Source organism: Suricata suricatta, chromosome 11 (assembly GCF_006229205.1).
Source record: "Suricata suricatta isolate VVHF042 chromosome 11, meerkat_22Aug2017_6uvM2_HiC, whole genome shotgun sequence".
Classification (NCBI taxonomy): domain Eukaryota; kingdom Metazoa; phylum Chordata; class Mammalia; order Carnivora; family Herpestidae; genus Suricata; species Suricata suricatta.
The window spans coordinates 34291354-34305670 of NC_043710.1; the positions used below are offsets into that span (position 1 = coordinate 34291354).

At 36.5% G+C, this 14317-nt stretch overlaps 1 protein-coding gene across 3 annotated transcripts in view; it reads right to left on the minus strand.

Moving 5' to 3' along the window:
- LUZP2 (leucine zipper protein 2) overlaps positions 1 to 14317 on the minus strand; it is a 454470-nt gene that overhangs the window by 116285 nt on the left and 323868 nt on the right. For all 3 annotated transcript variants that reach the window (XM_029915060.1, XM_029915061.1, XM_029915062.1), the window contains exons 6-7: positions 7028 to 7090; positions 964 to 1026 (exon numbers count right to left, since the gene is read on the minus strand). In XM_029915060.1, coding sequence (XP_029770920.1) covers positions 964 to 1026; positions 7028 to 7090 — 126 coding nt within the window. The remainder of the gene's footprint in view (positions 1 to 963; positions 1027 to 7027; positions 7091 to 14317) is intronic.

The following is a 14317-nucleotide window of genomic DNA, read 5'->3' on the forward strand; positions in this document are numbered from 1 at the left end:
AACCCTCAGTTCATTCTCAGCATTCAATAGTCTCTCAAGTTTTGCATCCCTCTCTCTCCCCAACTCTCTCTCCCTCCTCCGCTCCCCCTGGTTCTCCATTAGGTCTCTCTTGTTTTCCTGCTAGACCTATGAGTGCAAACATATGGTTTCTGTCCTTCTCTGCCTGGCTTACTTCACTCAGCATGACACTCTCAAGGTCCATCCACTTTCCTACAAAGGGCCATATGTCATTCCCTCTCATTGCCATGTAGTACTCCATTGTGAATATATACCACATCTTCTTGATCCATTCGTCAGGTGATGGACATTTAGGCTCCTTCCATGTTTTGGCTATTGTTGACATTGCTGCTATGAAGACCCTTAATTTAATCACATCTGAAAAGTCTCTCTTCCCATAAAGTATAATATTCACAGCTTCCAGGAATTAGCAAGTGGATATATTCGGGGGGGCACTATTCCATAATTTGTGGTAGACGTCTATCTATACACAGATGTTGACTTGATAGTCATGTAAAAAAAAAAAAGTATCAACGATGAAAATCAATCAACAATGATTAAACAAACATGAAGACTTTTAGTAATAAAGAAATTTATGCAGGGGTCTCTGGAAGTCAAGAATGTAGATAAACAGTGGATCTCATCTCTGGAAATTCACTCAATCTATGCTCTTCTTAATGTTAATATTCTGAAATGCAGTATTCCTCAATATTGAATTAAAGTAATTGAAGGTTATGAAGAGACTTTAAATACTTTGGAATGATGCCTACCTTTGATTAAGAATGTACCCAGGAAACGATATCTGCATTTATCTCCCTTAATTAAGAAGGCAAGAAAATGAAAACATCTTCAATGCAGTCAAATGCAGCTCTACTTCTTATGAAAACCCAGAAATTAAATGTAAGTTAACTAATATTACAGTTCACTTATTGGGCTGGTGGAGGGGGATGGGAGAAAGATGCTTACCTTAAATAATAAATCCTTCTTCCCATAACGAAGCTCCTTCAGCTGGGCTTGGATTTTTTTTGACTGCAAGAACAGAAACATAGATTAGTGCCTTGATTTCATTTGTGTTTTCAAACTTGAAGATTAAAATTATCTTACACTGTTTAAGAGTAAATGCTGCCGTCAAGCAAAAGCTCATCGCTGCTTTAGAAGGCAGACATCCAGGTAGTCCAGGCAGGAAGAGAAAAACCAAACCCGTGCAAAGAAACCATACTGTTTAATTTTTTGTAGGAATTTTACTATAAATTTAACGTTTAAATTTTTTATTTGAGTAAAGTTGGCACACAATAGGAACCATATTGTTTAAAAGGCAATATTTAAATAAAGTAGTTTATTGTTTCTCTCCCTAGCATCCCCCCGCCAAAAAAGAATACACACACACACACACACACACACACACATACACACACAAAATTTTAGTCACCAGAGCATGTCCAACAATTCAATTTTAGATGCTAAATATTCTCTATGTATATGTAGGCCTCAGTTTTCACTGCTTAGCTGCAATTACCTATTTTTTAAGATTAAATACGGGTAAATTTAAGTTGACAACCAAGTTTGAATTTGCTGTATGTCCAGAGGGAGGATAGCAAGCAAATGTGACAGGAAGTAAAGAAAGCAGCTAAGATACTGAAGTGAAGGTTGTTTGCTCTGCAGAAGAAGGCACTTTTTAGAGGACTATGCTAAATATAAAAGTGCCTTATAAAAAGGACATTTCTTTCAGCAGACATGGTTGACTAGCCTATGGATAGATATCTGGTGAGTCACAGATGATGATCATGCCTTCCTATTTTTCCAGCACAGACGCAATTTCAAATATTCTAACATGAGAACCTCAGGTATTTGACTTTGTATATCTGAAATGACAAGTTCTGATTCCTCAGTAGGAGAACACAAAAACAAATGGATTGTCATCATTAAATAAAAAATGATAACTGAAAGAACAGTAAAAGAGTTAAAGAGGAATGTAAAATGGCATAATCACTTTGGGAAATAGTTTGTTGGTTTCTTATAAAGTTAAACTTAATATACACACTGCATTATATAGCAATGCTTTCTAGGTATTTGTCCAAGAGAAATTACAATATAAACATAAATGTTTATAATATCTTTATTCATAATAGTCAAAAGCTGGAAACAACAACCTACATGTCCATTAACTGGTGAACAGCAAATATTTTATGGTGTAACCATGAAATACTAAAATACTGTTGAGCAATTTAAAAAAAAATGAATTAAGTACTGAAACATGTAAAAGTGAGGATGGATTTCCAAAGCATTATACTGTGTGGAATAACCCAGTCATTAGAAGCTGTTTTTTATAATAATGTCATTTATATTACATTGTAAAAAAAGACCAAGGGAGAGGGACAGAAATCAGCTGGTAGCTGACATTGGCTGAGGGTTTGTGGTAGAGATTGCAAAACAGCAAGAGAAAACTTGGAAGATGATGGAAATGTTCTATATCTTTAATATTTGATTTGCTCTACATCAATCAAACCCTTCTAACTGTAAAATTAAATGGGATGAATTGTATTTAAATTATATCTCAATAAAACTAAATTTCCAAAGGAGCTAGCCATAGTACATACTAAACACAAGATCTTCTTTAAGGTCCTTTTTATGAAGGTCCTCTTTAACAAATAAAGCCCACTCATATTTTTGAAATACTATAATTTTCAAAGCTACAGTGAATGTATATGAGTCCTTCACTGAACCAAATGCAGCTATACCATTCAGTTTCCCACTATATTCAGAACATGTCTAATGACGTGAGATAGTTGAGTTTGCCAAATGGGAGACTGTATTAGGATGGTGTTATTATTCCTAAATTATTGTGTAATGCTGGAAGCACCATCAAGTAGAGTAGAATCTTAAAATTGCTATCTGTGTTATACCACTGCAAGGCTCTAATATTAGACACAGTCTTCAGAGACATCCCTATCATGAGCCCACTGCATTTCGTGATCTATTGAATCAGGAAGTTGATAAGAAAGAACAAAAATAAAATAAAATGAGAAGATATAAAGGAAAGGAAGAAGAGAAAAGGGAAAGGGGAGAAAGGAAAAATGAAGTGGGGAGAGTGGTGATCTGAGATAAAGAGAGAGAGACGGAGGGAGGGACAGGTGGATGGGAAGCAGGAAGAAAGAGCTTCACAAATTAATAATTCAGAACTATGCAGTTAAGGTCTATACCTTGAAGAAGTAAAGATTTATGTTTTCTTTGAATTCCTCTGGGTGCGCGCTAGAAGTCCAACGCGCTATCCATTGCGCCACAGAGCCTGCGCAGATTTATGTTTTCTTACAAACTAGCTACTAATTTTCCATTTCCATAAAAAAAGGCATCTTCTTTAACTTGAATGACTTGATAGTGAAAGTGAAATTTATAATATAATGCATAAGAGAATAAAGAGCCATTGTTATAGGTATATGGTTTAAGAATAAAAACTTACACTTGAAGCCCTCAGTCCCCTGAATTTATACTTCTACTTCAGGATTCTACGTTTATTATAACACTGTTCTCCTGGCACAAAATTCCCTAAGTAACCCTGAATAATAGTATTTCAAACATCTCATCTCACTCGTTACATTAACTTCATTTCATTATATCAGCTTCATTTGCTGGTTTGTTCACCGCTACCCTTAATTTTGTGTTACTGAAAAGAATCATTTCTGTGATCTCCTCCAACTTCAAATGCACAATTCATTGGCAGTATCTCCTGCTGTTCCAATCTGCTCTCCAGGGCTCATTTACAGCCGGGACAGTCTCTTCGGTCAACAGACTTCATTTTTACAAACTAATGTTGACCATTATCAATAGGGAATGAGAGATGACCACTACCTGTGGTGTTCATGGTTTGCCCAATTTCTCCCCTACTCTTCCAAATAAGTCAGAAAAGACTAATTTTGACCATTTTGGGTGTTCATTTTAATGCATATTTATACTGAATGCACAGAATATAATTTCAACTTTTATTCATAACTTGAATTAATTATTAAAACATCATTTTTTGTGTTATGCAGTAATTAATTCAGGAACTATAATAAAAGCCTACACGTCCTTGTTCTGCACTGAGAAAGAACAGCTCTATTTCCTGAGCTTAGTTAAGGTTATTTAGAAATATGTTTTTTAGAAATTTTCATCATCACTCATCACTTCTCCACATTGTATGTTCCTGCCACCTTCTAATGTTCAGTGAGTCCAAAAGCAAAACCTATCAAAAGATCTGATGAGGGTATACAAAGTAAGAATAAGTACATTTAGGGTACATGTATTTAAAATTCTTTTTTGTTTTTTATTTATTTTTGAGAGACAGAGAGAGACAGTGTGAGCAGGGGAGGGTCAGAGAGAGAGGGAGACACAGAATTGGAAGACAGGCTCCAGACTGTGAGCTGTCAGCACTGAGCCCGATGTGGGGCTCAAATCCATGAACCGTGAGATCATGACCTGAGCCGAAGTCGAACACTTAACCAACTGAGCCACCCAGGTGCCCCTGGTACATGCATTTTATAATCCACATTGATCTAAAACCCCCATTGACACTGTTTTTTCTTTTAGCTTCCTAGCATCATTTTGAAAAGTTAAAATTGTCAGAGGGAAAATCTTCAAACCATTAAGGTATTACCATATTGGGGAATTTTAGTAATTTTTTCATGTTTATTTTTGAGAGAGAGTGAGACAGAGCAGAGAGAGACAGAGTATGAGTGGGGAAGGCGCAGAGAGAGAGAGAGAGGGAGACAGAATCGAAAGCAGGCTCAAGGCTCTGTCAGTCCAGAGCATAACACATGGGGCTCGAATCCCTGAACTAGGAGACCATGACCTAAGTCAGAGTTGGATGCTTAACCAACTGAGCCACCCAGACTCCCCAAAACTATATTAATGATTTTAAATGTTATTTTACATGCTGATGCCTGTGAGTCATGAAGTGTTCACAAGTCCACAGTAAAATTAAGTTTGTGATAATGATCATAAGTAAAATAAAAAGATGGAGAAGGTAAAGACAAAGGTGGTGGCCATGATAGAACATTTTAGCTAGTCTCTGAGGTTTTTTTCTTTCTTACAATTCATGTCCAAGAAGCATTTCTTTCATGAAATAATAGTGAAGATGATAGCAGCGGTATTTATTGTAGACTCCACTGTTTTCAATATTCTGCATTGGCAAATTAAAACACTGGCAAGACGTTAGATATCAATGGGATCTGGATATTTATTTATCTATAAATAGTTCAGAGTCACTGATTTCGAAGACAAGCTCCTTTTTAGCTTCTAAACTGATAGAGAACATTACTATTTTGCTTTGGTTGTGGTAACACAAATAATTACATCTGTTACCGTATTCTTTAAAAGTGTTTATGTGACAGAAAAAAATATACACATGCCTCCCTCTTTGCCCAGAATTTTAAATCTAAATTATTTTCCATAAATAAATAGAAATAGGTCAAATAAATAAATTTATGTCAACATTATACAGTACTAATATATGAAGAATCTAGAAATTCATAAAATGTAAATATCATATATCCTCATAAGAAATTGAGATAAAATTTTTAAATGACTCATTCTTCAACTAAGGGACTAAAACATACAAGTAGACCCATATTGTTGTTGCTGCTTGCTTATTGGTTTTTTTGTTTGTTTTTCTTTTCTTTTTTTTTGTTTTTTGGGTTTTTTGGTTTCTAAATAGTATAGGCAACTTCTCCTAAGAGCTATCTCTCTTTCATGAGTTTTGGGGGCCCTTTGGGAATATGGCCACCATCCCAGAATATAGCTTCAATCCACATAGTTCTTACTCAAAAATTAGTTCCTCATGCTTATCTTCTTGAAAATAATAACCAGAAACTGCACCTTACACATGTAATATTTCTAGAAATGTAGCAAATTAAACAGCATACTTTTCAATAGAAGAAACACTGTCCTGGCTCATGTCTACAACCCATTTCAGTTTGATCATTTATTTATGGAGAATCAACCTTTCATTTCCATGTATTGAAAATTTCCACTCAATTCATGCACAATATTATTGGAAAGACATTAAAAACATTCCTATATTTCATATTAGACTCTAACTTAAGTGTTTAGAGTAATGAATTTTACATGTCCACCAGGAAGTATTCCCACCTTGTTTACTAAAAACAAAATCCCAAGTTTTTGATAGGCACATGACCACCAACCTAAGGACATTGTTCAGACCCCGTGCAGTTTGGCTCGGCATGTCACCTAGGTCTGGCAAATATGGCACAATGAAACATGTATCACTACTTCCTAGTTAGAGTCCTAAAAAGCAATGCTCATGAGTCACAAGCTAATCTTCCCTATCCCTTCTGCTTTAAGGTGGTAACAACAGGAAGAGTTATCATAACAAGAAATATGAGTCCACCATTAGGAGATGATAGAGGGATTTCACCAGCTCTGTGCCTTACTTCTAACTACTGTGGGAAAGCAGTTCAACTACATTAAATGGGGGATTACATCGCAGATGGATCTGAGAGATCGGAGTACAGGAAATTGATTTTAGTTAAATCTGGATTAACCAGAATGACTTTCCATACCCCACCCTAAGAAACGTGTGAGATAAATTTTCTGGCTAGCAAGCAGAACTGAGGGACATACTTGTCCTTTAGGGTTTATGATCAACCCCAGAATCCTTCTTCTGACACTTGTTATTGCAAAACTTTGTAGGCATCATGTAGATGGTTTAAAAAACGAAAAGTCCATGGACCTTCAGATATTTGCTAATAAGGAAATACTGATAATCCAATTAAGGAAGGAACCCATAAAATCTTTTTTTAGGGAAGTAATGGCTAACTGGCTTAATTTCTTTTCTTTTCTTTTTTTTGGTTATGCAGTATCAAAACATCCAAAAATACCCAAAACTTTAAAATCTGTTTTAGTTGTCCTATTCCAATGTTTTCATTTATGTTAGTGAAAGAAAAGTCTCCAGATTTGGGGATTTTAAAAGAAAAATCTGGCACTAGTATTCTGGCACTTTCTATTTCGTTGAAACTGGAAGAGAAAATTTACTCACCTCTTCTGCATGGATGCCACACAGCTTGCTTCCTGATAAGAGTTTGTTCTTCAAGCTTTTATTCTGGTGAAAGAAACATAGTTTATGGCTGAGAACTTATAAAACATTAACAGCTCCTAAATATGTGAGATGTAATATAGTTATACAAACTGAGTTTAATCTGTAATGTAGAAGAATGTTTCTTTCATTCAATTAAAATGTTGATGAATTAGTATCAACATGCTTATTTAAAAATAAATTTGGCCTTACATTTAATGCAGTTTTATTATATCTAGGTATGGTAGCTTATAAAATAATGTTTCAAATCTACAATAGTTTGTAGTTTGTAGTGCTAGTTTCTGAAAGCACATCGCTGAACAGCAAGTTTTTTTTTTAATGTTTATTTATTTATTTTGAGAGGTTGAGAAGAGACAGAGAAAAGGAGGGAAAGAAGGGGAGTGAGAGAATCCCAAGTAGGCTTTTACATCCCAGTGGTCAGCATACAGCTAGACACACGGCTCTAACTCACAAACCATGAGATCATGACCTGAGCCGAAATCAAAGAGTTGGGCACTTAACTGACTGAGCCACCCAAGTGACCCTAAACAGCAAATATTTATTTTTCTACTGTCATCTAGATGCTGATCTCCTTGGATCCTAATATAATCTAGTTACAGCCCCACCAGGGTCTATATTCCCTTTTAAGACGATAGTTTTTGAATCCTCTTACATTCTGGAGGACTGTGCATTATATTTAGAGGGTTTCTTGATGCTCAGAAGTCATTTTTTTTCTAAGCCTCATAAGTGTACTCTCTCTCAAGTATGGACAGATATGATAACTCTTTTAACTTACCATAGTTGACCTTGATTCATAGATGCATGTTTGTTACTTCTGGCATCTTAGCCATCTGAATCTAAACCCTTAGAGCTATTCAGTTACATCTATCTCATTATGCTCAGGCTTTTCTGTCTTTGTCCTGGCAAGTGAGGTGCTTTTAAACAGACAGGGTAAAGGAGAACAGAAATCTTGGTGAAACCCTCAGGATTCAGATTTTGTATTGTCTCTGCAAGAGCAAACCATGTAGTAGTAAAGTACATTTCATGCATAATGACTTTAAAAAAAGTCATTCTGATGAGCACGGTGAGCAAACTGAACAAAATTTATGCAGAATGAATGAATAATGGAATGAATGAATACATCAAATATGAGAGTTCCTCACTGATAATTCCCAACTTATTTTGAACATTGTTTCCTATTTTATTTTCCTGTCATACAAAGAGGGGCTACAGCTGCCTCAGTTTGAATGAACCTTTTATCTAGTTTTTCTCTTTAGCAAAGAGTTAAAATTCTAAAAAGCTCATTTTCAGAAAGCTCATTTCTTAGAATTTCAATGCGATGAAATGGTTTACACAAATGAGGAGTTACCTTGTTTCACTCAAGTAAGGTTTTTCTTTGTAAATATTTGCATACATCATACAATAAAGCACAAGATTAGAGTTTTTAAAAGAATGTAATATATATTATTCCTATATTTAAAAGCTTATAAACTATAATGATGGGATACATACTGATGTTCTAACTCCGCGATGTTGCTCAGACTGTAGGTTAAAAAATACTCTAGTTTTCCTTCTGTTCGTGTATAGTTACGATACTTTTGACATACGCAATCTTAATTTTTTATCATACAATGTTCTATTTTTCCCTTTTTGATTTCCTGCATTATCTTTGTAGATAAAGTATCTTCATTATCTCTAACGGTTTCATATTCACTTAGATTTTTCATCTGTTTTATTGCTGTTTTAGTGGAAAGAAATGAAATTTAAATAAGGTCTACAGTTTGCTGAGTAGTACTGTATTAATGTTAATTTTCTGGTTCAATAATTGTATTAGTGCTCTAGATGATGTTGTCTTAGAGGTTACGAGTAAAGATCCACAGGAACATTCTGTACTAATTCGGCATGCCCTTTTTCTATGTCAAAATTATTTCAAAATAAAGAGTTAAATTATCAGAAAAAGTAAAATTAAGGCTAAGCTGCTTGAAAGTGGACCAGGCAGCTCCGGCCGTCTCAGCACACCACTGCCCAGCGAGAGTGGTCTCAGGTGACAGCCAGGAAATAAGCTGTCCCCTGTGTCACTGGCAATGGGAGTAATAGAGAAGCCAGCTGTGGATGTGCAGAGACCTATGAAGATTGAGTGGAATTTCTGTTGTGCCGTTTTCATCTGTTTTCAAGGGGACATCAGCAGCAGGTGGATGAGCACTTCCAGAGCTCTTAGCCGTGTCAAGAGCCCCCAGGGATTGAGTCCCTTGAGCCGGAGTAAAGATGTAATCCTGAGGAATGACAGCAACATGCCTCCAAATCAGTGATGTTTCTCTTCCCAGTGGACCAAACCACACTTTTGCATATTCTGCCACCCACCACAGCTTGAATGGGTCTGGTCCCGTGGCTGTGGATCAGTATCCAGTGTCCGTGGCGGGACCCCTTCCAGTCAGGCTGGCAAGCTAAGGCATTTCCCCTCCCTAGACAGTTCCAGCTTCCCAGAGTCTGACAACTCTCACACCTGCTCCACTGCACACGTGGTCCTAGAGCCTCAGCCGAATGGGAAGTATGAGCCCTTCCCAAGTCTCCTCCAGCGTGATAGATTCCTAGTCCATCCTCAGGAACCTGTTGTGTAGGAGGATTGCAATTCTGTCCTGACAGCCGGAAGCATGGGATTGCCCTTTGACCTGCCTCCCAGATCAGCCACTATATGAAAATTATTTCCCCCCAGATCTTGGACCTGCCAGTACCAGTCTTGCAAGTGGAGGAAAGGAAAAGAAAAAAAAAAAAAAAAAAAAGCTGGGCTCTAGAAAGAGGAAGTCTGTTCTTTTATTGACTTTGGTTTGAAAAAGAGAATTTTTTTTCCAAATCTACTCATGATTTGCCTTCCACAGGGGCCCACCTGACTTCCATAAACATCACCTTTCCTTTAAGCTCTTTCACTGTTAGTGACATCTGGGAAATATTAGCTTTCTCTTCAGCACACCACCACTGGGGACACCCATGTGGATACCCACAATTATCTTTGATAAATTTGAGGTGAAAGACAAGGGTTGGTCTATGACATGGCAGCAGGACCTCCCCACAAACTGTTCCAGGTAAAATGATACATTTATTCAATATCATTCATCTCTCTAACCTAGTAGATGGCATTGCATTCACTGGGAGCATGGCACTTAGCCTGTGACAACTCAGGAAGTCCCTGCTGTCAATGTTCCCCATCACATACTTCACTTGCCCCTGTGTAACAGCTCAGGGGGTGGAGGATAAAAAAGAAGTCTTTTGGATTAAAAAGTAATAGTAAAATTAAAAATTAAGATAAGTAAAATTGAGACAAGATAGGTGAAGTATGTTGGATATGAAGACTTATGTACCAACACATATCATCTGCAAATAAGTGACTTTATTAGATAGGCTAATGCAGTTAATAATGTATTTAAAATTCAGCGGTCTATACTATTGCAAGTTTGCACCTTTACTTAAAGCTTTTTTCCTTTTTTCTTTTTTTCCTTATCTCTTTCCTCCTTCCTTCCTTTTCATTCTGTTCAATTTAAATGTGATAAAGCAATGAATAGCACGTTATTTCACTGGGAATGCTTATGTTGGCCCTGGACAATGTACCTGGAACTATACAGGGAAGGCTGCCACTGTTCAACGGATACCCCTGGGCCCCAAATGAGCCGTGATTACATTATGTGTCCACCGTCTGTGCTGAGAGTTGATAATCCTGGGCAACTGTGTAAAGCATATAAAGTAATATGTTTCCATTAAGCTAAATGTCATTTCCAAAGCTTAGGAATTAGAATATTTCACTATTTGAAATATACTCAGAACTGGGGATAATAATTATAATCGCCCACAAAGGGGCTGATTATAGGACACAAGGGAGGCTTGTCAACGTCCATACTAAAATTGTTCCCAGATGGCACACTCTTCAGAAGCATGGATGCTCAAAGCCCTGAAGAAGGAATACTGACTCCCAGGCAGTTCACTGATACAACTTTTCCACTTGTGACTAGGGATCAGACTTCTTCTTTAATTCCAGAAGGAATCACACCTTGATACAATTAGACATTAAGAACACAGTTTTTTACAGTTTTGTAAGCAGACTTGTGTTGTTTCATCTACCCTCTAAATAATCGATCTCATCCTTATCAAATCTAATGATGCTTTTATAAGACCTAAAACAAGGTACACATATAATTACACCCAATACACGAGGATTCAATTCTGATTATGCCTAACTTGAGGGAATATGAAGAAAAATAGATTACAAGAGTCATCAAATGTTTAACTATCTGTTCTTTTTGCCTGTCACACTTCTGCTCTTATTCTAATAACCATAATCTGATTTTTCTTATTAGAAACATTTTTTCTGTGCTAATACCATGTGGCTAGCATGACCCTAACTCTACCACTTTGTCAAAGAAAAGGATCAAACTCAAACCCAGCCAAACAGTCTTGGTCCAGATTTGGTAACATAACGTTATCACTGCTGATGAAACATTAATATAAATCTTTTATTTTCAAGAATTATCAAGGAAAAAGCTGCTGAGGGTCATCAATAAGCTGGAACACACCAGCCATTTGAGATTAGACCTAAAATTGGAAAAAGAACACCTGAGTATGGAGAGAGAACTACTGAATCTTGGTGACAGTGTTGGCCCTTCTTCCTTACCTCATACTTGAGAGGCTAGGATACTCCTCAGTGTTTCAATTACATGCTTCCAGCACCAGTCCTTCTGCCCTCCTGACACCAAACAGAAATCTTTGTGTCCACTCTCCCTTACATACTTATATCATGTCCTTAGGATTCAGAGTAGCAAAGAAAACCATCCAAATAACCCTGCTTATATCTATTGCTTAATGCAAAGCTGCTCAGGACGTGGGCCAAATTTTTTTTCCTTTTCTTTTTTTTTAATATTTTCTTTTTAATTTTAGAGAGACAGAGTGAATAGGAGAGAGTAACAAAGGGTGGAGAGAGAGAGAGAGAGAGAGAGAGAGAGAGAGAGAGAGAGAGAGAGGAGAGACTCAAGCAGGCTTTACACTCAGTGTGGAAACTGACAGAGGTTCAATCCCATGACCCTGCGATCATGACCTGAGCTGAAATCAAGAGTCCAATGGTAAACACAATAAGCCACCCAGGTGCCCCTATTTTGCCTTTTCTAAATGGAAGGCAGACCTTACTTACTACCTATTTAGGGAATGCCTCCCAACTGGATGCCGCACAAATTTAGGGTAGCACGAAACAAATGTCCCTACAGTTTTCTTGCGACCACAGCTGGCATATATGTCAACCCTGCCTAAAAATGTTATTTAACATTTCCCATTATCTACAGGATGGTTCTCAAACTCAAATATGATAGCAACAAAATATATTTAATTTTTTAAATGTCTATTTCTGACAGAGGGAGAGAGAGCACAAGTGGGGGAGGGACAGAGAGAGAGGGAGATAGAGGATCCAAAGCAGGCTCTATGCTGACAGCACAGGGCCCGATGTGGGGCTTGAACTCATGAAACTGTGAGATCACTTCCTGAGCCAAAGTCAGATGCTCAATGGCTGTGCCACCCTGGTGCCTCCATAATATCTTTCTTCATAAACAGATCTGCTTAATCTAGGTTTAATGTTTGACTGTAACTTAACACATCGCCTTTTCAGTGTAGATTACATGGTAGCTCAAACTCACCAAATATTCTAGGCTACAAAACAAAAGGATATATAAGTCTCAAATATCTCTATAATCTTTCTATATGTAAATGTAAAAAAACAAAATTGTTATAAGTCTAAATTTTACATGGTACTTTCAAATGAAATTAGGCATTGAGAGGTATTTTTGTTTGTAAATAATAAAACCCAATAATGATCAAATCAAGCAAAACATGAATCGAATGTGAAGATTTTAAGCAGCATAAAGTCTGGAGAATAAGGCTCAGAAAGTAAGAGGAGGTATCTATGATTATAAGACAGAATATACTTATTGTGAGAACTGTAAATTTCAATACTTAATTACAAGGTGAAATGATGAGCTCTCAATGAATTTTCATGGTGAAAAACCATAAACTGGGACCACTTAGAATTGTCAAATATAATAAATTATGTAGATGTGCTTATACTGTTATTTTCTAGATCAAAAAAACATATAAAAGGAATGAGATAAAATTGTCTATGATATAGTTGCCAGTTGATAATGGCAAAAAGGCCAAAGGTCTATTATATCATAAATGATATAATCATTTTACCCCTAGATATAAATGCAGTCTTCAGACAACTGAAATATCTTTCGTCAAAAGGTTTAAAGCTATTCTCTTTAGAATTGTGTGAAAATATAATGTAGGTAGCAAGAAAGACACTTGAAACTAAATATTTTGATTAATATTTTTTTCTGAATCACCCAGTTTAAATATAGTGTGATGATATAATCTATATGTAAATGAATTGCTACCCTAATAAAGATTTATATTTTTCAGGGTGCCTATGTGGCTCAGTGACTTAAGCCTCCAACTCTTGGTTTAGGTTCAGGTCATGAACTTGCAGTTTTGAGTCCGAGCCCTGCATCGGGCTCTCCAATGACGGTGGGGAGCCTGCTTAGGATTCTCTCTCCGCCTCCTCCCTTTGGCCCTCCCATGTCTTTCTTTCTCTCTCAAAATAAATAAATACACTTAAAACTTAAATTAAATTAAAAATAAAGATTTACATTTTTACAGAAAGTTTTAAAATTGAGTAGATGTGAATAATAGGATCATTCTATAAACATTTAGATAAAACCACCAGACAGTTTTGCTATCATCCAAGCAATGGCAGATGTCCCAGTTGAGGGCTGGCCTTGCCAACTTGAATTCTAAATTGGTTGCAGGTGTAACGGAAATTTTACAAGTGCTAATAGATTTCCTCATTGAGGTTAACTCAGGAAGAGGACGTGATATTGATGTTTGTTCTAATTTGTTAGAAAATTTAAGAGTGCTTCATGAGAGTTTTATTCTTAGCACCAAATCAGCCTAATATCTAGAATAAATCTTTTAACCCCTAGACATATCTGTCAATATATGTGAAATAATGGAAAATTTCTAGGTCATCTTAGGTTTCTTGCTTCTTGAAGACTGTAGTCCTACTACTGAGAGGGAACATGAGGAACATGAGCTGATGACTTTTTCTGATGTCAGGTAGGAGATAATTTCATGACATACCAAGTCCCAGAGTAAATTAATTGGATATTCTGTATGCTTCTTACCCTCATTTCATACCTACAAGATCACTTTTCAAATAGTATGAAT